General features: G+C 41.9%; 1 protein-coding gene across 1 annotated transcript; it reads left to right on the top strand.

Moving 5' to 3' along the window:
* Positions 1-2,760: 2,760 nt before the first annotated feature.
* Positions 2,761-25,478, top strand: LOC147228684 (G protein-coupled receptor 83-like). Its single transcript, XM_086156650.1, has 4 exons — positions 2,761-3,031; positions 16,465-16,590; positions 24,501-24,634; positions 24,770-25,478. The coding sequence occupies exons 1-4, from the start codon at positions 2,786-2,788 to the stop codon at positions 25,476-25,478; spliced, it is 1,215 nt and encodes a 404-aa protein (XP_086012776.1). The 5' UTR covers positions 2,761-2,785.
* Positions 25,479-26,864: the final 1,386 nt, after the last annotated feature.

Genomic DNA, 26,864 nt, shown 5'->3' with positions numbered 1-26,864 from the left:
AAACTAAAGCACAGTTTATAGAAACTGCCAATGCTGTCTCTACTTCCTGAGACGCCTTCTGCACTGCCTGGTCAGGGTTGAGTAGATCTGGACCCAAATGCAGACAGGGGAAAAACGGAGTTGGAACAGAATGTGGTTTAATGTAGGTGAGGGGTGGAATAGGTTGGGAGCAGCAGGCTTAAGGGCTGGGGTTCTGGGGAACACATTATTTGCAAAGGTGGGTGTGATGGATCTTCCCACTTGGGGTTGCTGAATGTCGTGGAGCCGGTGACAATCTGGCAACAAGAACACCCGTCTTGTTCCTCCAAACGATGATTGGAATCGGCTGCGCCACCATGTGCTACCCAGCCCGTGCCAAGAAAAGCACAGGGAAACCTAAAGCAACAGTTTAATCATCACAGTACCCCACCCTCTATTGGACACCTGGCATACTACCAGACTAAAGCGAGTACTGGTAAAAGTCGCTCACTAAACGTTTATTATGAGACCCTGAGGGATCCAGGATATTCTTCAGGCCAAATCTCTCCCAGTCTACGAGGCAGTGGTAGCCTCACCCATGACCTCTAACATCCAAATTTTTTGTTACCATAAAGGCTGGATGGCCATCAATGATCTGGGGGGGGCAGGAGGAGACGGGTTTATGATTCAAGATGTGGAAGGTTGGGTCTATGTTTAGTGAGTCCAGTAGCTTAAGGCGTACTGCCGAGGGTTTAAAAATCTTTCTTCTGTCTTTACAATGGGAAAAGGGCCAACATAGCATGTAGCCAACTTCTTAGACACTAGCTGTAGTAAAAGATCTCCGGTTGAGAGCCAAACTAACTATCCTGTGTGGTGAACACTAAAGGGTGTGGCCTCTCACCCCACATCACTAAGAGTTGGAGGGGCCATTGTTAAGCCAGATATATATGGGTGATCCCGGGTGTTCAAGGTTGTTTATGGGTATTTCTATATTAGATTACCGTATTTTCCGCACTATAAGGCGCACCTAAAACCTTTAATCTTCTCAAAAACCGAGTGCGCCTTATAATCCGATGCACCTTACATATAGATCAATACTGAGCCGCACGGGGTCTCGCAACTACGAGAAGCAGCCGCCGACTCCATTTTCTCCCGTAGAAGAAGTAGTGTGCAGTGCATGCAGAGATATATAACTGCGCGAAGTGTGAATTTTCATTTCCATTTGTGTATGTGTGTGCGTCGCTGAAGTAGCAGCTGTAAAAACAGTAAAGGGGAATTACAGTCCCACACCACTTGTGTGTGTATAAAGACCCCAAAATGACACCTTTCAAGAGACACGTTTACGACACAGAGTTTAAACTCAAGGCGATCAGTCACGCAGTAGAACATGGGAATAGAGCGAGAGAATTCAACATTATCAAATCAATGGTGCAGAAGTGGAGGAAGCAATAAGATGACCTGCATGAAGTAAAAAAGACCAAACACACTTTCCGAGGGAACAAAGCGAGACGGCTACAGTTAAAGGACAAACTTGAACCATGGGTTGTTAGAAAGAGAGCAGAGAGCAAGTATAAGTGTCACCACGGTCACTATTCGAATGAAGGCAACAGCACTAGCTAGCGACATGATCATCAATGAATTTAGAGGCGGTCCTTCTTGGTGCTTTTGTTTTATGAAACGCTTTGAACTGTGACAAATTGAGTTGGAAATACATTGTTTAAATGAAGGCGGCGCAAATACCGGTAAGAACTACCGGTACTTACGTACCATATTGTGAATGCACTAACTTGTTTTGGGAGTGAACGGAGTTGTCAGAACGTTGGTTTGTATTCTATTAATAAAGTTTGACAGACTTATCTGATTGTTTTGTTGACATTCCCTTTGGCGCAATTCTATTTAGTGCATGCATAACGCAACCCCAGCCACTACTGTAGCTTCTATTATATTGCGCCTTATAATGCAGTGCGCCTTATAGTGTGGAAAATACTAAATCTGCGGATACTGAAAGGTGTAGCCTCTCACCCCACAGGATTAAGGGCTGGGGGGGGTAATTAAGCTGGTTATATATGGGCGATCCCAGATGTTATTTGTTGGTGTATCTATATTAAAATACTAAACTCCTCCATCGTTTCCTCGTCGAAACACGACACCTGGAGCATAAGCATTGAAAAGGTGATTTCTCCACTCTATATTTCTATTGTAATTCTGGCTCACCTTAATATAAAAACAATATTTGTTAGTATTAAATTGTTTTTTTCCCCCACATGAAGGACTTTAAAAATAGCATGAAAGAATATGCAATCATATTTTTTACATCATATCCAAGTTGTAGTACAGATAAACAAATCAAACAATAACAAAAAAAAAATGCAATATTACAGTAAAAATGAAAAGGCAGTAATAGTACTTAAACACCTAACACACACTTTCTCGCTCTCTCTCTCTGTCTATGCCGCGTTCTCGCATACGTACTCACACGCACATAGAAGGCTTAGAAATAGCAGGTGCGCTGCTGAGTCGCGTAACGGAAGCTGTTGCACGCCCTTGCTTTTCTGCATTTCTGCATCACCTTCGAGGAAGAACCAGAGCAGGTACTGCTGAGAGTTGCGGTGATTTTTCGACACGCAGGACTGAAGAAGAAAAATCAAACATCGACAAAATGAAGCTTGTGAATGTTTTGTTATTTGTGATCAGTTGGATGTGCAGACTTGACACTGAAACAACGGCAACCGCGCATGGACGTAACGACACCTCACTTTTGGAGAAAAAGCTGAATGTTTCGGGTCTGTTGGAAAACGGGACTGTGGACTTCTTCCTTGATGAAGGGATGCTGGAGGATTGGCGCACCCTGGCGAGTAAAAAGCGCCGCGTCGGGGACGCGCAGGACGGGGGACTCAAAGCGCTCCTGGTCGCCGCGTACTCACTGATAATCGCGATCTCCCTGTTTGGCAACACCTTGGTTTGCCACGTGGTGGTGAAAAACAAGCGCACCCAGTCTTCTACCAGCTTGTTTATAATGAATCTCGCTGTGGCTGATATCTTTATCACTGTCCTCAACACTCCCTTCACTCTGGTAAGACTTTGTGCTTTATAGAAAAATAAAATACTATCCACCTAAATGATTTGATGATGAAGAGAGTTGCAGAAGTTTAATAAATATGTGTTTCTTTTATAGAGGCAGGTTGTGAAAATATTTTTTTGTTCATTAGAGAGAAATCACAAGAATTTTGATGAACTCCAAACACCCACAGATGGCACCTTTTTGACTGCACGATTGGGTGGTTTAGAACCCTTGGTGCAGTTTATACATCACAGGAATGTTTATTAATAAGGGAATATAAATTATATATCAAAAGCAAAACTTTTTTTTTTTTTGCTTCTCCATTACAACCCGATGCTGTATCTTCTCTCCTCTTCATATGGTCTTTCACTACATCCATAAATCTCCTCTTTAGTATTTCTCTAGATCAGGATCAAGGATAAAATAGCCCCTGTAGTTTATTATTTCTCAGGCCTAATACTAATACAAACTCCTCAACTCAGCATTATGATGTCTTTGAATTTGAAAATAGATAAGGAATAACAATTACCTTTGAACGGGCATTGCACGGGTTTTTGGCAATCCTTTTCAGAAATGATTAGATGGTTTTATATAAACTGTTATCTGTACTTTATCTTTTACATTAACTGTAATCCCAGCCTTTCAATCAGTGACTAGAACGTTACTTGATTTTTCTTTTGTGGACTTTCTTATGGTTTTGATGTATGGCCAAAGGTTGTTTCTGTTTAAATTGTTTTTTTTTTCCAAACTTGATTCTTTAAGAGATAAAATCTGTTGTTTTTTCTGCTGCAGATGGGCAATAAACATTTTTCTTTATGGGTCCCCCTTCTTGCTCAATTTTTGAAGTAAGGCTAAAATTTGGTACTTTCACAAAATTGGATTTATCTTTGTATTGAGATTTACTTTTTTCACTCTGGTCCAGCATTTCATTAATGAGACAGTGTGAAGTTTCAGTGCATCACATGCACCTCTCCAAAACAGAAGCGTATGTGACTACAAGTCCAAAAATGGCTATAACAAAGAATTATTGAATCATTCACTTGGTCAAACACGGGTACTTTTCCCCATAATAAATCAGCCCAGGTCTGCCGATTCACTGAGAGTGCTGTCACGACAGTTCTGTAGTTCCGCTGAGGAACGAATGCAGTGCTACAGAGCACAAAAATTTTTTATAAAACAGGGACCACATTAACCACAAATGCCTGTTTTCTGCTCAGCATCCATACATTGCTTTCTTTTTAGTAAGGTGACCATAGAATTCACCACTTCTTTCTTATTTTCACTTTGTTTATATTGCCGTAGCATTTTACCTATGAACACTAAATTAGGGTTACGAGTTTTATTGATAGTTATAGGACAACAATATATACATCTTTTCCTTCACCTGTCTTCTTCAGGGGTTACTGCAGGGAAAATCAGCAGCCTCCATCTATAGATTTGATTTGCATATTCAGTTTATCATACGTGTGCATCGGTTGTCCTTCCTGACGCAATTCTCTGCATTCGTCCGGCCTTAAACTTGGGATAGCCCCACTGTTATCACGATCATACAGAAGCAGAAATGACCTTAAAGTAGCCTCACTTGCTCACATGCATTTCTATTGTTCTCATTACATACAATGTCATTTGAACCATCCTTTAACAGTCTAGAGCAGGGGTGGGCAAACAGCGGCCCGCAGGCCACATCCGGCCCACTGGTCTTTTTAATCCGGCCTGCCAAAGATCGGTATCGAATTCATACTTGATGCGAATGATTTGATCAATGAATGTGGGAGCTCAAACAGGAGATTATTTCATTTTTGGAGCTACTTGAGAATTTTCCTGAGCTGAATAACACAGATTGGGTTTGCGATTTAGCCTGGTGATTTTCAACCAGTGTGCCGCGGCACACTAGTGTGCCGTTACAGATCATTGAGTGTCTCGTCTGTGATGCGATGATGTAGAGGTCAATGTTAGCATTAGCGCTGTGTGACAGTGGTAGTTTGGGATCACAGCAAGACTCGCGAGTGACAGTAATGGACAAAAGAAAAAGAAAAGACGCTGAGCTCAAGGCAATACAGTGAAAGCTATATTTCATTTGGATTCACTTTCACCGGGGATGCACCGACTCTGCTGTGCTTGGTGTGTGTTGAAAGGCTATCCAATAGCGCCATGGTGCCAAGCAAGCTCAAACACCATCTCCAACCGCAACACCCTTCCGTTCAAAACAAGCCGATAGACTGTTTTGTACACTTACGTGCAGTCATGGCCAAAAGTTTTCAGAATGACACAACCATAGAAACATCTGGCAAACACCTAAAAACCCTGAAGGAACAGACTTTGTGAAAGTGTGAAAGTTCTCAAAACTTTTGGCAATTTTTGGGAGAAAAAACACAAACGTAAACATGAGAGCTCTAAAAGCTAGCTCCTTTGTTGCTGAATTTGTAGCTAAATCAAAAAAGTGTGGCACTGTGGCAAAAACATTAGTACTGCGAGCTTGTAAAGCTTGAGCAAGAGCTTCATGTGTGTCTTTCTACCATTACTGCCAGGATATCCATTGTGTGTTCATCAAAACAGCCCCAGGTTTCATACTGAGTATAAATACATAAAAAACTATATTACCAACTAAATGTATTATATGTTCTGTGTTAGAGTGTCACTTTGGGTTTTTTGGGTGGTGGTAAATGTAAAAAATTTTCCACGGCTCAAAAAAGGTTGAAAATAGCCTTTACTGTGAACATACTGATACACATGAATGAGCTAGACATGAAGCTACAAGGGAAAAACTGGTTTGCCCATGAAATGCGAGCAAAAGCAAGAGCCTTCAAAACCAAGCTGGATTTATTTCCAAAGCAAATGTCAGATGAGTCTGATAAGTACTATTTACTAATGCATTTTTTTTTTTTTTTATATGTATTGTATTTTGTGCCGACCCGACCCGTCTGTCAAATTTTAAAACTCAATGTGGCCCCTGAGCCAAAATGTTTCCCCATTTCTGGTCTAGAATCTCATCAAAGACTTCCATCATCATGACTTTTTTTATGCTGAGCCATCCCATGGAAATCCCTTGAGGGAGGGGAACTGGGTTCAACATAGATGTCAAAGATGTAATCTCACCTTTGTGTATTTGTGTTCATTTTTACTGTTTCATAAATATTGACTTAATTATTTTGAAGACTTGCTCTCCACAGATTTACATTTTGTATTTCCGTGTTTTAATTGATTTCTTAACTTCTATTTATTTCCCTGCATTTGTTTTCCACCCAATGAGATGTTTCTATGTGTAGACTGTAACTCTTGTATCAGTTCAAGTTTACAGGTGAAGTTGTGTTGCAGTTAAGTCAGATTTTATCGATAGAGCTCCACTTCACAACAAAGTTGTCTTATGACACTATGTACTGTATCTAGCAGGTCTAAACAACCTCTTTAAAATTATTCAGAGAAACCCTACATTCCCTCATGAACAAGCACTTGGGGATGGCCGCAAGGAAATATTGCATTTTACTAAGCAGAATCCTTGAGCTGATCCAAGCTCACTGTGGTTGGCCTTCTGTCTCGGCTGGTTTAGGTGAAAAAGAGAAAGAGGCAGACCAAGACAGATAAAGAGAGAGAAGGGATATTAGAGAGATTTAGAGGATGTTTCCTTGTACAATGAAAACCCTATGCTGCAGTAAATGCTAGATAATATAATTGAAGATTGGTATACACAACATCTGCAATGTAAATCTACACCCATTTCTAATGGTTGAAGCCTTGGCCTGGAAGAGAGGTCATCAGGTGGTTCCCAACCTTCTCTGGGTGTTTTGACTGTTACCTGCAACACTCTCCAATTGGCTGGTCAGCAGTGACTGGCCAGGTTACTGTCCTTTCTCTTATGCCAGATTCAGCAGGTGGCTCCCTCAGATACTTCCCCCAGCCTGCTGCTTTCCTCAAGTGGCCTCTAAGTCCACCACTTGTCAAGAGATTCTACACAGGCTGGGCTGGGAATCCTCAACATCCTACTTCCACAGTCATCAGTCGTGTTGTCCACCTCTTATCCCTACAGTCTTGAACACCTTGCTGGTATTTCACTTTTTTCCCTCTTTACAGCTTCCTCTCAGCCCTCCTCCCATGGCACCATCAACTCCCCTCTGGGGACCACAAGATGATGTCTGGTCTTATGGTAGTGGACAGTACTGCCTCTGGGGATTGGAGTCTTCTCCTGAAGTCAACCTTCTTTTCCCATCTCTGGGCTGACTACAGGAGATTCTGTCCGGCTTGGCTGAGGATGACAGGTCTTTGGCCCTCTTTCATGAAGACGATGGTACTCATCAGTGGTCTTGCTATGACTGGTTGCTTCTTCCTCCTCTGTTGCTCCAGAATGAGCACTTTCAGCACCCTTTCATGGCGTCACTTGTATCTTCCCTGTGTCAAAGCAGTCTTGCACCTTAACTGAATGTGCACCAATGTTCATTTACCCCCACACAACCTCATCCCTCATACACTGCACACAACCTCATATTTCATACACTGCTTGGAGCAGAAACAATATCCGTAAGGGCTCCACTCGCCACAGGTCACTCCACGTGATGAATCTTTTGGGGAGGTTTCACCTTGTCCAGGTTCCTTGAGTCACAAGCTTGACGGATTTTGCTCTTCTCCCTTCTTCAAGCTTCCAAACTTCCTCATTCATCAAGGTTCTCTTGTCCTTGGGGATGGACTTTGACCACTGCTGGAAATGGGCCGATCCCATCCCCTGTCTTTCAGAGGTAGGGTATCTTAAGATATCCTTGGTCCTGAGAGAACATTTTGCCTGGTTAAATGCTGTGCTGCTGGCCCACTTGTGGTCAGATCTTGTTCTGACCCCTGCTTCCCAGATGCACTGGTTCTGAGAGTCTGTCTGCACTTGGTGACTCCTCCACCACTGATGACAGGGGAAGCTGGAGCTGGCATGACCATATGTAAAGCCCCAAGAATGTAAAGCTCAGGGGTATTCCCAGCCACCTACGAAGGTGCTTCTTGAGCCTTCTCTCCATTCCTTCCATAGTTAACAAGGGCACCTCTTACTTGGTGAGAAGCCGCATTAGACTCAGGAGCTAGCTGTGTTGGTAGATCCAACACTTGTATATCCCAGGCAGGTCAGACTTGTCAATCTTCTACCAATCATCAACTTGATTTCTGAAGTTGGAGATGCTGTTCTTATCTCATCATACCACCTCCCAAGGCATTTTATTGGGTTTCCCTGAGTGTTAGGGATCGTTTCCCTTTAAATCCGTAGCTCATTATCCCTTTATCTACTGGCTACCCCTTTGTTGTAAACTTGTCCAACTGGAATCGTAGCTTGACGTATTTTGGGTAGCTGACGATCTTGCCCTGGACGCTATGTGGTAGTGTTTTAGAACAACCTAGCTCAATTAATGAGGAATGGACTCATGCATTTGCAAAGTCAAGTCAGACCACTGTTAGGCTGTCTCTCTCCTCTTCTTTTGATTCTTAGATGAGTGTACTGAGAACCCCTGTGTGTTCCAAGCACCCGTAGAACACATCAACCCTTCTGGATAGAGGTGTTAATATATCCGCTCTGCACTATGGGCACTTTCATGGTACTGACAAGAAGAGAAATGGAGTTGGAGTTATCTTGAAGGAGGAGTTTGTCAGGGATGTGCTGGAGGTGAAAAGAGTGCCAGATAGACTTATGAGTCGGAAGGTGTGATGCTCAATGTTGTCAGTTTGCATGGCCCACAGGTGCGAAGTGAGTTAGAGGAGAAGGAGTTCTGGAGTGAGTTAGATGAAGTTTAGCAGAATATCCCCAGAAAGAGGGAGAGTGGCCATTGACAAAGACTTCAGTGGACACGTGGGTGGAGGCAAGAGTTGATGAAGTGATGGGCAGGTTTGGTATCCAGGATAGGAACACAGACAGAATAGATGGTGGTGGACTTCGCAAAAAGGATGGAAATGGTTGTCATGAATACTTTTTTTTTTCCAGAAAAGGCAGGAACGTGGGGTAACTTACAATAGTGGGGGTAGTAGTATGCAGGTGACATTTGTCACAAAGTAGCAGAGATTAGTAAAAGTTAAATGAGGAGGACATTGAAGAGGATTAAGAGTGGAAAGGCAGGTGGTCCTGATGATTTCCCTGTGGAGGTAAGGAAGTATCCAGGAGAATCAGCGGTAGAGTTTCTGGTTAGATGATTCAGCAGGATCTTAGAGAATGAGAAGATGACTGGAGAATGGAGAATAAGTGTGATGATCACCATCACACTTATTATCCATTCCTAGGGCATAGATGGATAAAGTCAATTAGCCATAAAATGAAGTTATGCCTAAGAGTAGTGGAAACTATACAACTGGACTGAGAGTAGAAGTCAGAATTTGAGAGCAGCAGTATAGTGTCATGCCCAGAAATAGAACTATAAATGCAGTATTTGCTTTAAGAATGCTGTTAAAGAAGTACAAACAAAGGTCAGAGGGAGCTGCATTGTGCCTCTATATGCTTAGAGAGAGCATACGGTAGAGTGCAAAAGAAGTAACTGTGGTACTGGATGAGGAAGTCTTGAGTGGCAGAGAAGTATATCTGGTACAGAACATGTATAAGAGATGAGAGGTAATGATGAAATGTTCTGTAGGTGTATCAGAGAAGTTCTAGGTGGAGTTGGGACTACATCAGGGATCAGCTCTGAGCCCCTTCTTGTTTGCAGTGATGCTGGACAGCCTGACAGATGAGGTTAGACAGGAATCACTATGGACCATGATGTTTACAGATTATATTGTGATCTATAGTAAGAGCAAAGAACAGATTAAGGAAATTCTAGTGTGGTGGAGGTATGCTCTGGAAAGGAGAGGAATGAAGGTTAGAAGATGCAGGATTTCCAACTCCTAGGGCCAACGGTAGAGAGCGATGAAGAGTGCAGAAAAGAGGTGAAGAAACATGTGCAAGTGAGGTGGAAAGGGTGAAGGAAAGTGTCAGGTGTGATGTATGATGAGGGTAGCTGCTAGAATGAAAGAAATGTGTACAAGTCAGTGGTGAGACCAGCGATGTTGTATGGTTTAGAGACAGTGGCAAAGAGGATGTCACGAGGCGCTGGGGCGGACTCGAGCAGGGAACCAAGCTTTGGGGCAGAGTTTGGTTGAAAGCGCTTTTATTGGGGTTGAAATGGTGGAACGGGATGCAGGGTCTCGCCAGGACGGGTTGCAGACGGGGCTGCGGACTGGACGGGTGTGCAGACGGGACTGCAGAGGCTGGGTCTCACCAGTACGGGTTGCAGACAGGACGGGATGCAGGGGCTCACCAGGACGGGTTGCAGACGGGGCTGGTTGCAGACTGGACGGGTGTGCAGATGGGACTGCAGAGGCTGGGTCTCACCAGTACGGGTTGCAGACAGGACGGGATGCAGGGGCTCACCAGGACGGGTTGCAGACGGGGCTGGTTGCAGACTGGACGGGTGTGCAGACGGGACGGGCCCCAGACAGGGTGGCAGACTGGACGGGTTGCAGATGGGAACAGAGGTTACACCAGCTTACTTGTTCCGGTCGTAACGAGGGACGGGACAGAGGTTAGGGATGGGGTCCTGGTTGAGGCAAGGCTCTGTGAGCCACAATGGCAGGAATGGGGTCCAGTTGTTGCAGGGCTTCACAGTGGTCTGTGAGGACCACAATCCCCCGGCGCCAGGCAGAGCGTGCCGCTGCCCTTTATAGGGATCTTGATTAGCGGCATCTGCTGCAGCTGGCGCCGATTACAATGGGGATCAGGTGTGAACCCTGACAGAGGAAGACATGTTGGAGTTTGAGGACTTGAAAGGAAAAGAAGAAGTCCAGCACTGACTGTGCGTATCAGTGATGTGCGGTGAGGTTCATGGCTGGTGAGGCACTGACATCATCACAGTCAGTTTTACAAACATATGAACCCTACAGAGTAGCTTATTCACCATTTTAGCAGTAGACGTGTTTTGTGTAAAATATCATATCAGCATTCTTTACATATAAAACTGTAGCAAAGAAAAAAAGCACATGTAAAAAAAAAAACCTTTATTATCTCTTACCTTTACTTATAAATTAACTCCATGCGCCGCTCCTTCTGAAGCATCGATAACTTACTTATAAAGTCATACATTTCTTTCTTCAGTTTTAAAAGTCTCTGTCTCAATGGAAATCACTGCCAGTGGAGACAGTCATCATTGATCGTTCTTGTTCTGACTGTATGTTTTGAGTCTTTTCAGTGCAGAGAATGACCGCTCCACCGATGCTGTCGTACCCGGAATGGTGACCACCAGCCGGAGCAATTTTGTTGCCTCAGGAACAGTTTGAATGAGATCCTTCTGGGCCAAAAAGTTGAGAAGCTGCCCAGGAGATTTACATTCATCCCTCACTGTTTGTGAGCCATGCAGCCCAATGAGATCGGCAAAAAAAAAGTTGGATGGCTGCACTTGACTTGCTAACTGTTTACTGTAGCTTGCTATTGCTAATTCCATTATTCTGTAGCCGAGTAGTAAGAAGGATCCCTGGGATCAGCGGTGCCCCCCATCATGAGGCACCATCACTGCGTGCCTCACTTAATGTCTCTTCGCAGTTGTTTTATGATTACGAGAAACACAAGAGACATGTTACAGTTGTTGACAAAAAACATTAGACACATCAGCTAAACTATGGAAATTTAATTAATATATTAAAAGTGTTTTTTTTTAAAGTGACATCCACAGAGACAGCACTACGGTCTCAGTGTATAGCATGGCAGCACAGTTAGCAGAATCATTGCGCAATCCGAACGGTAAATGTGATTTTTTTTTTTGCGATTTTGAAAAAAAAAAAATTAAAAATGGTGAAGCTATGTGGAAATAACTTTATAGTACAAATCACTGAATAAATATAACCATTTAATTTATCTTTTTCATTTTGCATTTTTTTCTTTCCATGATGACAGGTGAGGCCCGGCCTTCCCTGCCTCTACTGACTGCGCGTCACTGGTGCATATTAAACATGTTATACTATGGTGGCATGGACTTGTCCAAAAATTCTGGGTTTGCTGAAGCTCTCAGAGTTCTTTTCTCTGGAACTAAGGAGCCAAGCCTGGCTCCTGAGAAACAACCCCACACCATAATCCCTATAATTACCAAACTTCACACTTGGCACAATGCAGTCAGACAAGTACCGTTCTCCTGGCAACCACCAAACCCAGACTCTTCCATCAGATTGCCAAATGGAGAAGCATGATTCATTACTCCAGAGAACGTGTCTCCGCTGCTCTAGTCCAGTAGTGGCCTGCTTTACACCACTGCATCTGACGCTTTGCATTGCACTTGGTGACGTGTGGCTTGGATGAGGCTGCTTGGCCATGGAAATCCATTCTGTGACGCTCCCTGCACACTGTTCTTGAGCTGATCTGAATCTTGATTTAATGTACCTGTGGCCATGGAAATGATTGGAATACCTGATTCTGGTTATTTGGATGGGTGAGTGATTGCTTTTTGCCATATAGTGTATTTATGTATGTACGTGTAACCCTCCTAAAGGCCACTAAGAGTAATATACAGGTTTAGTTATTCCAGTGGCCGGCCGTGTGTTTTACACCTAAGCTTTCAGTAGTGCTCCAAATCAATCCACCCCCCAGTAATTAGTTTATGGCTATAGAAAACCATCTTATTATGCAGAAATGCAGTATAAAGAGAGATGCATCACAGATAGATAACTTGTGTAGCGTTAAAATTCGCCCGCGGGAATGCATCACGTGATGACAAAGGGATCATTCTGGCCCGGGATATCTCTGGTCAGGGATATCTTGTAAGTGTATTTCCTGACTTTGAATGAACCATTCTTGCTTGATCAGTTCCTGACCATTCTGACGTTTTCCCTGAATGTAATCTGAACACACAGCAAAGTCTGGTCCTGTGGCAGGAGCCACAAAAACGGACAGCAGCCACAATAAATGCCTTTATAGCAAACAGCTGCGACACATAAAAAGTACCAATAATAACTTTATAAACTTGCAGTATTATTTGGGAAAATGGCAGCATTTTACTCACCAAATGAAATCTGATAATTTGTAGACAAAATCCATCCTCCTTTCTTTCTTTAAAAAAGAGTTCAATTATTCTGTGGTACAGGCTATCTGTGCCCTTCAGCTCCAAGCACTCCCAGCAATACAAATTGTAGTGTACCTCGGAGTCTGTGAGCCAGGGTAGCTCATAGCTCGTGGCTTGTAAATGTCGGACAAATCCTTATCCTGGTTGTGACAGGTTTGCTAGCTTAGAGGTTGCCCGATCTTTCTTTACTATGTCCAGCTGTTCTTCAAAACTCCATTTTGAAAGTGGCTTTAACAATATATTAGCAACTAAATCTGTTTCTTCTTCTCCTATAGCCATTGTGGATTGACAAAACCAATATTAAACAAACACAACTATATTTCTGTTCGCAACTCGCTAGCATGCTTCTCTTTGCTAATACAATGGTCCACTCTCTGATTATCCAATCAGAGGGTGTGAATACGCTGACGTTGCTGTAGCCTGCTAGAAGGCTTTGATGTTGCCAACTTAAAATCTTGATTGGTTGACGCAACAGCGTTATCAACACTGATTTTTTTGCGTAAACGGCTTGCAGAACCAATTGTGCCATTTGTAATCATTTAATAAGTATTCATGGACAAAATATAATTAAAATCTGTGATTCTGATTTTTTTTAAGGCCAGCAGAGAAGGCCTTACAGGCCCTGACAGCCCACCACTGAGCTATCCAATAGAATGAATAAGGAAAGGAAGGAAGCTTATGTGCAGAAATAAGTCAGTTTTGTTATGTAATAATTCAGGTAAAATTGTGTGTTCATATGTTGATTTCTGATAAAAAAAACAATGGAGGTGACAATGATGGACAACTTAACAAGAAAGTGTTACACCTAAGTATTACACCTACCCCCCAACTGAGTATCACACTTATACACTTACACCCCAACCATAAACAAGCAACCTTTTTGGGAAATTCGCTCCACACAAAACGTAGCCAGGTAACAATGACAAGTGTTATACACTACACAGCAAGCAGGAGTGACAGAATAGACCAAACTAAATGTAGAAATAAGAAAACAGAGAAATAAATACAAATGAGCACCTGATGGCTTACAGATTAACACATACTTAACATCACTAGTTATAGGGTTTTAAGTATTATAATCTCAAAATAATGTTGGGAAAAACACAGTGGTGACACTAACTGTCTTGACCTCTGCAGTTTGCCTTAGCTTTCCGTCCAGGTCGGCATGAGAAAATGGATAATAACCTCTGTTAAGGTCAGTCCCTCAGGAATGTTGTTCTAAAGTGCAATTTTCCCTCTGTTTCACATTCAACTGAATTTGAGTTGCTAAAATCCAAGAAGATAAGCCTGTTTTGGCGTGCTGTTTTCTCACATTTTCTCACACGACATTTTGTTGCGTGAATTCAGTTTAAAAAACAAAAACGGAATCCTGTGGTGTGAGCTTCTTAACTAACTGTGTGATGTTAAGTTACCTCATTGATGTGGACACCCAGGCAATTAAACTAGCTCACCCTCATCACTTCAAGCCTCTGATGAGGTCCTTTTTCCTTCCCCAGAACCATGTTTGATTCCCAAAGTGGGCTTTCCTGTATGGAGTTTGCATGTCCTCCATGTGTCTGTGTGGGTTTTCTCCGGGCTCTCTGGTTTCCTCCCACAGACCAAAAACATGCAGGTTAAATGGAACACATTGGAAAAATTGCCGAGATGTGTTAATGAAAAATTGAATGGTTGATTGTATGTGTATTTGGCCCTGCAATCAAACTAGTGACTGGTCCAGAGTTTGTCCCCGTTCTCTTTCAGCTGGGATAGGCTTCGACCTGGACTGCAGGATAAATGGTAGATAAGGGATGGATAGTTTGCTGCAGAGTATGGGCAGAAAAAGCTGGCTGTTGCATGTTATTCAGTATCTGGAGGGGGGTTGGCTTTTTGGTATTAGAGCAGCCTCTGTCCCTTCATCAGTATAAGCTCAGCCATGATTCTCGTGTGCTTAAAGTACTCACCAGTGTGCTGTATCGACTTCTTTGGGGACTTATCACAGCTGGTTTTTCTCACAAGGTCACAATCCTCCAAACGTGAAGCTGCCTCAAACACTTGAGTGTCTGCTGATGAGGCCTCGGCTTCACATTCCTCCTTCAGAACAGTCGGTGTACCCTGTATGTGGCAGCTACACCAATAGATGACTTGCTTGAACGTCTTGAAGAAGATGTTGCAGTCGATGCGTCATATTCTGACTTACCCTCCGGGTCCTGATTATCAGTATTGATGGAGTTTGACTTTGACGTTCTTTAGCCCACACAGAATGTCTGCAGGTGAAGAGGTTAATTTTTCCCCTTTTTTTCCATTTTGCAAACCTGTAACAGAGAAATGTGCCACTGATATTCCTTTACTCTTCATTTAATCGTCGGCTATTCACCTTTTCTGTCTACCCTATGAACATATGTTGAACAGACAGGTAAACAGCCTCCCAAGGATTCAGATACATACATGACCAAAACATGGTAAATGAATGAAGTCAACTGCTTTTAGCTTAGATTACTTATTTCTAAACTGGATTTATGTCACTTTTTTCATAACTAATACTGATGTAAACAAGTTGCCTTTATGACATAAAACAATATAACTTAAAGGTGATGCCATTTATAAAAATCAATAGCATCTATGGCAGTAAATGAGTATAAACATATTGTCACCTCTGGCCTGAACTTCAGCAAGGAGAGCTATGAATTAAATGGCCTCAAATCAAAATCACACAACAACCGCGAGGGTGCAATAACTGCAATGCAAAACAAATCTGTTTCCGTCACAACTACAGTAAGCTATGTCAAGCATTAACAGAAGACTTATCCTGTATTTCTCAGGTTAATTTCTTATTTTGGAAGATTCAGTGGATATACAGCATAATGGAGTTTTACATGAAGCAGTAAATACACCCTAGACTAATTGAAGATACACTGAGACGTAATCATGATCACTTTCAGAGGATAAAGCAAATCATTCTGAACTGGCCAGTCATTTAGAATATTGTCTGAGGTGAAATTGTTGGACACTTTTGATCGGACATTATCCTTTGGTACCCTTTAGATGAGATGTTAGGGCAAGTCATCATTGCAAGGAGAGCATTCACTTCCAATTGTGACCACATATTAGAATAAAGGTTTAATGTTTTATCTACTCCTCTATGGAAAAAAACAAACAAACAAAAGCATTTCTCACTCTGCACACAAGGGTTTTATCATGGCTGAAGTGCAAATTTTAAGTAGGTAGTATTTGGGGTGAGTTTGTCTCACTTAATAGCCCACTCCTTACTCCTAGCTCTCAGAGGCCTTTGTGCTTTGTAATATAACTTTCAACATTACCAGGATCAACTTTTCACTTGATGAGGAAATTGTGAGAAAACATCAACAAAAACCTTCTATGACTACATCCCTTGAAGTGATGGAAACAAATCTGTCCTTATTTGTGTTCCCCCAGGTGCGCTTTGTGAACAGTACCTGGGTGTTTGGCCGAATGATGTGTCATATCAGCCGGTTTGTGCAGTACTGCTCCCTGCACGTCTCCACTCTAACTCTCACTGCCATTGCCTTAGACCGACGACAGGTTTGTACACAGGAGTTTGATCATTATTTGAAGCTAAACTGCTTTATTATTTCAGCTCACTAAGGTTGTCTTGGACAAACAGAGATGCAAACTGATTTGAAACTTTGATAAAAGAATTGCAAATGATTTTAATATAGATGAATTACCTTTAATTTTTAAGGTACGAAGACTGAAATTTCATTATAAAATACATACATGTACTTAATGATACATGGTGATTCAATGTATGTGCAGTGTTTAGCATGTCTACCTCACAGCAAAAACGTTCCTGCTTTGATTGCAATTGTGGCTTTTTTTTGTGGAGTTTGCATGTCCTCCTCATGTTTGTGTGGTTTTTTTTGCTGTTTTGTCATTCTTTTTTCCTCCCGCAATCCAAAAACATGCAGTAGCTTAATGGAAGACTATAATTGCCCAGATGTGTGAAGGAGAGCGTGCATGTATCTACATGTGACCCTGCGATTGACTGCCGACTGACAAGCAACAGCCGACCAACGACAGCTTCACTTATTTAGCACTATCATCCCCTTGCGGTTTCAATATGCTTTACATTGGATTATATATGTGGATTATATATGTATGCCAAACAAAGAGCCACATCATACATGGACTGCCCCAATTCCTACCCTCACTCTCTAGCTGTCTCTTATACTCAGAGACATCTGCTCTGCCAGATTTACTGTAAATATCATACATAAACATGATAATGACAAAAATTGACTCCCACAGAACTACAATCACAGACCAGTCATTTTCAGCAATGAACACCGGGTGCACTGTCTCACAACCAAACTCTGAGTTCAATGTTCAGTTCATAAAAATATAATAATTTACAATGGCATTTTTTCTCTGACCACGCATGTTGCTTCGTGGGATTTCTGGCATTCCTTGCCCTCTACATTCTTTTCAAATCTGGTTTATAGGCAGTTTTTGAAGCAATTCCTTCACATGTGTCTTTTAGAACAGATTGATGCTTTGATTACATATGTTTCAGGGTAGAAAATAGAGACTTGCAGACTTATGTTGACCCAAACATTGACAGTATCTTAAGCGCAACACATTTGGGTACTTTTCCATCGGCACACATTTCTAGAATTCAATGGTGCCTTCTCTCAAAGCAGGTTTCAATTGGTCCTCCTCACAAAGATAGATCATCTCCAACTCAGCCGTAGCCTCATCTGTGACCAGCGGGGGTTGCAAACAGCCTGTCTCTGCATTCAGTGGGCCGACAAGGAATGCAATCTGTGGCTTTTTCATTTGAAGATCAGGGAACTTGGTCGCAAAGCTTTCGTGCAGGTTTTCAACTATTTTTGCACATCAGGCTGTTTGTTTATTCAGGATGATGCCGGTGACTTGCCCGCTGGCTTGTAGCAGAGTAGGAAAATGTGTTTACATCTCTTTTCTGAATATGCATCTTAAACAGTTTCAATTTGTTAGAAAACGCACTTTGAACTTAGTCAGGCAGTATTTTTGACTTACCCCGGAGGGTCAGATTCAGTCTGTCTGGTCAATGTTAGCAAGTCCCGCTGAAGATTTGAAGCCTTGGAATGCGCTAATGATGCCTGATGTATAAGGCGGAATGGCTTGCATTACGTTGAAAAAAAAAAAAGTCTACCACTTTTAAAAATGTCCTGTGTTCATCTTCAGATTTTTGTTTTGTTGTGCATTTTTTACCTGCCATTTTGAGAGTGAACTTGGTAGGCCTACACTACTCAACATTTTCACAAGTCATTTGTGTCAACACTCATGCGCGTGACATGCATGTACTGTAAAAAAAAACAAAAACACAAGATTTGACATTAGCGTAAGAGCCACATGAAACCGCGACCCACAGGTTGGCCAGCCCTGGTTTAAAGAATTCATCTGTTATTTTGACCATGGCAAATAAAATACTGATTGATTGATAATAACTCCTCCAAATCATACAAACCAGTTACATCCCAGCAGTATACAGTTTGTTACAGTGCTTCCTTAGGAGCACCTTACACAGAGAAAAACTGACGCAGCATGTGCTATATGAGTATATTTGGTAGTTTCATAAATTATTTGAGGTTTTAACACAATGTCTTTTAAACTGCATTACCGATATGTGTGCGCATCTTAGAGTTAATTCAATAATCCAAGTTAGGCATGTTTTGGTAGATTTTTCAAAACTATCATCTATTTTCACGCCAACAATAAATGATGTCTATCCATTTCATGTTCATTATTTGTTTGTGTCTTGTGTGTTGGCATTTTCTTTATTCAATTTATCTTCACTCGTTAATTAATCTGTCCAACTGAGAAAATAGCAAATTGCATTTGGAGAGTGGTCTCATTCATGAATTCCCTTCTAGTCTTAGCTGTATGCCCTCTTTTTTACAGGCGATTATGCTATTTGGACTTTTCTCTTGAATATAAAGGCCCAAACATTCCATTTTCAGGTCAGGTTACATTATTTTCCAGCATAGGTGTGATCACTTTAATGATGAAAAATAAAGAAATGGTTATAACTGTAAGTAATCAATATGATCAAAAATGCGGCGTCAGAGCAGCATGGGCTAGTGTCTCTCTGAGCCAGTCCCAAGCCCGGATAAATGCAGAGGGTTGCGTCAGAAAGGGCATCCGGTGTAACAATTTGCCAAAACCAAACATGCAAATCAAACCTAATAATCTCATACCAGATTGGTCAAGGCCCAGGTTGACGACTGCCATTGGTAACAATGGAAACTGGGCTACTGTAGGTTAAAGAAGGTGAGGAGGAAAGCGTGTTCGGAAGCAGAGAGAGAAGAGGAAAGGCAAGAGTCTGGGACTGAGAGTAGGGACTTTGAATATTGGGGCTATGACAGGAAAAGATAGACAGTTGGTTGACATGATGCAGAGAAGGTACTGTTATGGTACTGACAAGAAGAGAAATGTAATAGGAGTTCTCTTGAAGGAGGACTTTATTAGGAATCTTCTGGAGGTGAAAAGAATGTCAGATAGATTTATGAGTCTGAAACTGGAGATTGAAGGTGTGACGCTCAATGTTGTTAGTGGCTATGCCTCACAGGTGGGATGTGTGTTTGAGGAGAAAGATAAATTCTGGAATAAGTTAGATGAAGTGGTGCAAAATATTCCCAGAGATGAGAGAGTGGTAATTAGTGCTGACTTCAGTGGGCATGTTGGTGCAGGCAATTGAGGGGATGAAGAAGTAATTGGCAGATTTGGTATACACAGGATAGGACCTAAGAGTGACAGATGGTGGTAGACTTTGCAAAAAGGATGGAAATGGCTGTAGTGAACACCTTTTTCCCAAAAAGGCAGGGACATAGGCTAACATAAGATACTGAGGGATACTGAGAGGACTGGAGAGAACAGACAGGAGTACAGGAAGATACAATGTAAGTTAAAGATTGAGGTAGCAAAGTTAAAACAAAGGGCGTACGATGACTTGTATGCTCAGTTGGACAGTAAGGAGAGAGAGAATGATCTATACAGGTTGGTGAAACAGAAAGATAAAGACGGAAAGCATGTACAACAGGTTCGGATGATTAAGGAGAGAGAGAGGAATGTATTGACAGATGCTAGAAGAGTGATTGGAAGATGGAAAGAGTACTTTGAAGAGCTGATGAATTTGAAAAATGTAAGAGAGGCAAGGGCAGAAGAGGTGGCTATTGTAGACCACAAAGTAGCACAGATTAGTAAAAGTGAAGTGAGGAAGGCATTGAAGAGTGGTCTGATCAGTTGGTCCTGATGATATACTTGTGGAGGTGGGGAAGTGTCTAGGAGAGGCAGCAGTAGAGTTTCTGACTACATTATTCAACAGGATCTTGTTACCTGGATAGAATGGAGACCAAGTGTGATTGTGCCCATTCTTTAGAGAAATAAGATTGATGAGCCATACAATGATGTTATGGGAAAGAGTAGTGGAAACTAGACTGAGAGCAGAAGTCAGCATTTGTGAATAGCAGTATGGCTTTATGCCTAGAAAGAGTACTGCTGATGCAGTATTTGCTTTGAGAATGCTAACAGAGTAGTACAAAGAAGGCCCTAGGAATCTGCATTGTGTTTTGTAGACCTAGAAAAAGCATATAACAGGGTGCCAAAAGAAGAACTCTGGTATTGTATGAGGAAGCTTGGAGTAGTAGAGAGGTATGTTAGACTGGTGCAGGACATGTATGCTAGCTGTGATAAAGTGGTGAGGTGTGCTGTGGGGGTAACCAAGAAGTTCAAGGCGGATGTGGCTCTCCATTAGGGATCAGCTCTGAGCCCCTTCTTGTTCGCAGTGTTGATGGACAGGCTGAAAGATGAGGTTAGACAGGAATCACCATGAACCATGATGTTTGCAGATTATAGTGATCTGCAGTGAGAGTGAGGTGAAGAAAAGGGTTCAAGCAGGTTGGAATGGGTGGAGAAAAGTGTCAGGGGTACTATGAGATAGAGGACTATCAGCCAGAATGAAAGGAAAGGTGTACAAGACAGTGGTGAGACCAGCGATGCTGTATGGCTTAGACACAATTACAAAGACGAAAAGACAGGAGGCAGAGTTAAAGGTCGCAGAGATGAAGATGCTAAGGTTCTCTTTGGGAGTGATCAGGATGGATAGGATCAGGAATGAGTCTATCAGAGGAACAACACATGTTAGATGTTTTGGAGAGAAGGTCAGAGAAGCCAGACTGAGATGGTTCCGTCATATAGAGAGGACGGTGAATATATTGGTAGACGGATGCTGGAATCAGAGGTGCCAGGCAGGAGGTCTTGAGGAAGACCAAAGAGAAGGTTTATGGATATAGTGAGGGAGGGTATGAAGGTAGTTGGTGTGAGAGAGGAGGATACAGAGAATAGGGTTAGATGGAGAAGGTTAATTCGCTGTGGCGACCCCTGAAGGGAAAAGCTGAAAGGAGAACTAGAAAACAATAAGGAGGACAGCTAAAAAATACTGCAATGTACTAATTAAACTAGTTCTATAAAGGTCACTATGGGAATGTTAGTGGTTAATTAATAACGACAGGGCAGTGAGAGGTTTAAATTTGACTTGAAATGTCATGCAACATTCTGGAGGGGATGATTCTTTAAATCCTTCTAAATACTGTTATGCAACTGCTTAGTCAGAGTAAAGCAAAACTCCATAATCAGCTGGTATATTGAAGAAAGGCAATAACTTCAAAAAGTCAGTACAGAATGGTGTGGAACGGAACAGTGATGCTGACATTTTTCATAATATGTTAAGAGCCTTGCAACAGTGTGTGTATATGTTGGTTTATTTTTTCATTTCTCCCGTTCTTGATGTTTTTCTTGCTTCTAAGTGTTCGCCGACAGTAGCTGATTGAAAAGCATCAATGACCCTCCCAAGTTCTTCATATGAGAGACTGTTTTCTTAAAATGTCATGGATGATCAAAGTGGAACTTTAGCATTTATGTATCTTGAGTATAACGTGGCAATTTTGTTTCTATAACTAACATAGCAGTAGGACTTAAATGGCCCAAGCACCTGCAGCAGGGGTCTTCGTACATTTCCAGAGAGATGGAACGGGGGACTGCTATAATGCATATAGTATAATATGTATCAATAATAAAGAATAATTTATCCTTTATTAATCCCCGTGGGGAAATTCGTTCTTTGCAATTAGCCCATGGATGAGACATGAGCAGTAGGCTGCTTTCCACAAGCGCCAGGGAGTACAGTGTCTTTTTCAACAACACTTTGACACACCAAGAGGAGCTGAGAATTGAACCAGGAATGTTTGGTTCCAAAGATGATCGCTTTACCTCCTGCGCCACCAAAATCAAAACTTAATACAATAAAATCAAATAAATACAATCAAAAGTGAAGCCTCAAGGCGGGACGGGCTGGTGTCTCCCCGAGCCAGCCTTGACGGGGCATGGGCCAGTCTCCCCCTGAGCCGGTCCCAAGCCCGGATAAATCCAGATAGTTGCGTCAGGAAGGGCATCTGGCGTAAGATTTTTGCCAAAACCAAACATGTGAATCAATCATAATAACCAGATAATACCAGATCGATCGAGGACCGGGTTAACAACGACCGCCATTGGTACTGATGACATACAGGGAACTAATGCAAATTGGGCTACTGTAGGTCAAAGAAGGAGAGGAGGAAGGCGTGTTCGGAAGCAGAGAGAGAAAAGGAAAGGCAAGAGTCTGGGACTGAGAGTAGAGACTTTGAATATCGGGACTATGACAGGAAAAGGTAGAGAGTTTGTCGACAAGATGCAGAGAAGGAAGGTGGATATAAGTTGTACTATCATGGTACTGACAAAAAGAGAAATGAGGTATGAGTATTCTTGAAGGAGGAGTTTGTTATGAACATTCTGGAGGTGAAAAGAATGTCAGATAGATTTATGAGTCTGAAACTGAAAATTGAAGGTGTGATGCTTAATGTTATTAGTAGCGATGCCTGGCAGGTGGGATGTGAGTTTGAGGAGAAGGAGAAGTTCTGGAATGAGCTAGATGAAGTGATGGGTTATTGATGAGGTTAGACAGGAATCTCTATGGACCATGATGTTTGCAGATGACATTACAATCTGTTGTGAGAGCAAAGAACGGGTTGAGGAGAATCTAGAGAGGTGGAGGTATGCTCTGGAAAGGAGAGGAATGAAAGTATGGTGGGAGTCCCACTATACTCAAGCCTGGATAGCTAGCCATGGCCCGAGATTGGAAAGAGTGGGTTTACATTGGCCAGCAAATAATTTTTTCCCCCAGAAATCACATCTACTACCCAAAGGCCAGATTTGGTACTTTGGTCCCCATCACTGAAGTCTGTGAACTTACTATTCCCTGGGAGAATGTGTTTAAAGAGTCTCATGAACGCAAGAAACTGCGATACACCAAGCCGGCAACGGACGCTCAACAGCGAGGATGGAAAGCAAAGGTCTGTTCTGTTGAGGTGGGATGTAGGGGATTTGTGGCTCCCTCCGTCATCAGGCTGATCAAAGACCTTGATATTCAAGGATAGGCTCTTCAGCAGACAGTTAGATCCTTCTCTGAAGTGGCTGAAAGAAGCAGTCAGTGGATATGGATAAAATAGAAGGACCCCTGCTGGGCTCACACAGATGACCCGCTCAATAACTTAATTGTAATGATTGGGAATGGGACAAAAGCTCAGAATTGATCAACCTGTAGGTGGCCTCCTTTTAGGTGGGTGTACAGTGTTTAATGGCTGAATCACCCTTTGAATCAAAGACACACTACTGGTGATGTGTCCCAAAATGTATATCTTTTCTTGTAGTTTCTCATTTTGCTCTCAATATATACCTCATGTATGCCATCTACTGGCACAATGGGCAGTTTTACTTCTCGTCCAGGTTCATATATTCAGGGTTTCATTTTAAACGCACAACATACAAAAAGGCTTGTCATGTCGCCATTATAAACTTGCCTTGTCAACTGATACCAATGTCAATGTGAACATCAGTTGCATGATAATCTTGCATACAAGCTGTTAAAGTTGACGATTTTATTTTCAAATAATTGTGTAAATGAAACTAAATTATCAGAATAAAGACAATTAAATAAATTCTAATGTCATTTGATTTAATTTAATTCATTTTAAGGCTAGGGTGGTGCTATGACACCTGACTGAAGGATCATCTTCTGCCCACATTTATCCATTCACTACAAAATGTTGGATTCATGTTGGTGTATATTTAAGCAATTTCTGTTTTATTAAACAAAATTAGGGGGTAAAATTTAAAAAGAACATTTTTGAATCAACCAAAAATTCCACAGCTCTCTGTTGAAGACCTCAGATCCTTAATTTTTTTGTGGTGGTTGTGTGTTTGTAAGTCAAGTCATTTTAGAATAGCTCTCTGGATACTAGTGATCAGTTATTTTGTAATCAATGCACAGATTTGTATGAAACTAGAGCTCTTCTGAATAACCTTGTGTAATTGATCTGAGCATGTAATCTTTGGATGTGCTATGTGATTTCTCTCAGGTGATTTTACATCCTTTGCGACCACGCATGTCCCTGATGCAGGGTGGAATTTGGGTGGCCGTTATCTGGATTATGGCCAGCTGCTTTTCACTCCCGCATGCAATTTACCAAAAACTTTCAACTTTTTCTTACAGGTAAAACCAAATACACTCATAACATATCAATAATATGTAAGCGAATATTACAAGTCTGAACCCATTTCTGGTTTTGCTCTTTGGTTCTAATTAATCTTCCTTCTCGCTCATTCTGTGCTTCATTTCCTTCTCTAGTAGGGAGACCGAGCGCAGGCTGTGTGTCCCAGACTTCCCAGAGCCATCAGATGTCTACTGGAAGTATATTGACCTCCTTACGTTCACATTGCTTTACATGTTGCCCCTTTTCATTATCACAGCCTCCTACACCACAGTTGCCCATCAGCTGTGGCGCCATAACGCCATTGGTGACACCACAACCGCACAGCACGCCACCCAGAGAAAGAAGCGGCGTCGGACTCTTGCCATGTTGCTTCTTGTTGTAGGAGTCTTTGCTGTTTGCTGGTTTCCTCTCAACTGCTATGTAGTACTGCTGTCCAGCCAGGCCATACATTCCTCCAATGCTCTATATTTCTGCTTTCACTGGCTGGCAATGAGCTCCACATGCTACAACCCTTTCATATATTGCTGCCTGAATCCCACCTTCCGTCAAGAGTTGCACATCCTACTGGATGTGTGCAGGAGAACGCGAAGGGCAGTGGTTGGGTTGGAGCCAGAACAGCCGGTAGCTGCCTGTGGTCCTTGTCAAAAAACTGCCTGGCCCGACAACCGTGGGGCCTCGGGCGCGGTACAAAATTTGTCGCGCACGGGTCACTCATCTTCACATCATGCTTCTATGAGTGGATCACATAAATTAGAAAACGCACATGTTCTCTTCACTGTCCGGCAGGTTCTGTCAGAGCGGACTGACATCCTCTCTTTAGAACCTATCGTGGCTGTGACCTGACTAAATATTTGATTGGGGAAAAAGTGATGCTTCTGTCATTTGTAATCTTGATTTCAAAGTTCAGTATGTTCCCTATATGACACAGAAATTCAACAAACAAAGACAAAAGTTGTGTTGTTTGAATGTCTTTTGATTAAATAAACTGTGACGCTTTCTATTTGACAATAAAGGTATTTCTTTTATTTGAAACCGTAAATAACGAGCTATAAATTAATCATGCAGCTTTTCATCATTACAAGCTGATTTTTTTTTCTTCATCTCTTAATTCCTCTTTCTTTGGAATTGAAAAACAAACTGTTTCATGTCAATTTAGCAAATGTTTGAAGCACAAAATCTTAGTCACCAGAGCTTTTACACTTGTTACGGAAGAACTTGAGATTTTGTCCAGATACATCAAAGGTGGGTTTTTTAAAGGCAATCCATTAATTCATATCTACAGCAATTGCCTGAAGTAATCTCATCATGAATTTAATCAAATGAATGCAATTGAATGTGAAAGTTTTTTTTTTTTTTTAATCAAAGGCACGATATGATAGCACTGCTGATTTGGATGGATATCTTGTACTTAACATTTATTTGTGCAGTCTAAAACTGCTTCAAAGGTCATTGGATTTTTTCATAACCAACTCAGGCTTTCTAACTGTGCGAATATAAGATGAAGCTGTAAAATTACTTGTAAAAGAAATATGTTAAGACATAGTATGGATTATTATGGACTATTTTACTGGATAGCATACTGAATCGAGATTTAACTCTTCAGGCATAAGTAGGTAGAAGGAACGCTAGAAGGAAATGATCTCCACTTATACAGTGCTTTCACATCTTGTGGTGTCAAAGCAATTTAAACTGCACTGCATTCAGACATTATAACACACACACACACACACACTCATACACCGATGACAGCAGAGCTGTTACGCAAGGTGCTAACCAGGACATCAGAAGCAACTTGGAGTGCGGTGATTTGCCCAAAGACACTTCTCAAGACAGGGGACACCCAAATATAGGGACACCTGCCCCAATACATATAATTGACATTACATTAAAATATATAATTTTTCTGTGTTTGGAATTATGTTTGGGCAAATCCCTATGTGAATACATTTTCAAAGTCGGGGTACACCCTAGACCTAATTCTGTTAGCCTCCATGCTCCATCACTCTTTCCACTTCTGCTTCCTCCTCTCTATATTCTCCCAGTCCACCCACTGTCCTTGCTTTCCCTGTAACACTGCCTTAGTAGGTCTTACACCTCCTCTTGCGTCTGTACTTCCTCAACTACCATCTTCCTCTTTTCTAAAACTGATGCCTTGTTCCACACGGGGTGTCCTAGACTCAACCATAAGCCTCCACACCCTTGCTGTACGTAACCTATGATGTTCCTAAG

The sequence above is a fragment of the Fistularia commersonii genome, chromosome 12 (assembly GCF_037954325.1).
Source record: "Fistularia commersonii isolate RoL2024-O1a breed Wild chromosome 12, RoL_Fcom_v1.0, whole genome shotgun sequence".
In the NCBI taxonomy this organism is placed as follows: domain Eukaryota; kingdom Metazoa; phylum Chordata; class Actinopteri; order Syngnathiformes; family Fistulariidae; genus Fistularia; species Fistularia commersonii.
This window is presented reverse-complemented; position numbering and strand designations above follow the sequence as displayed.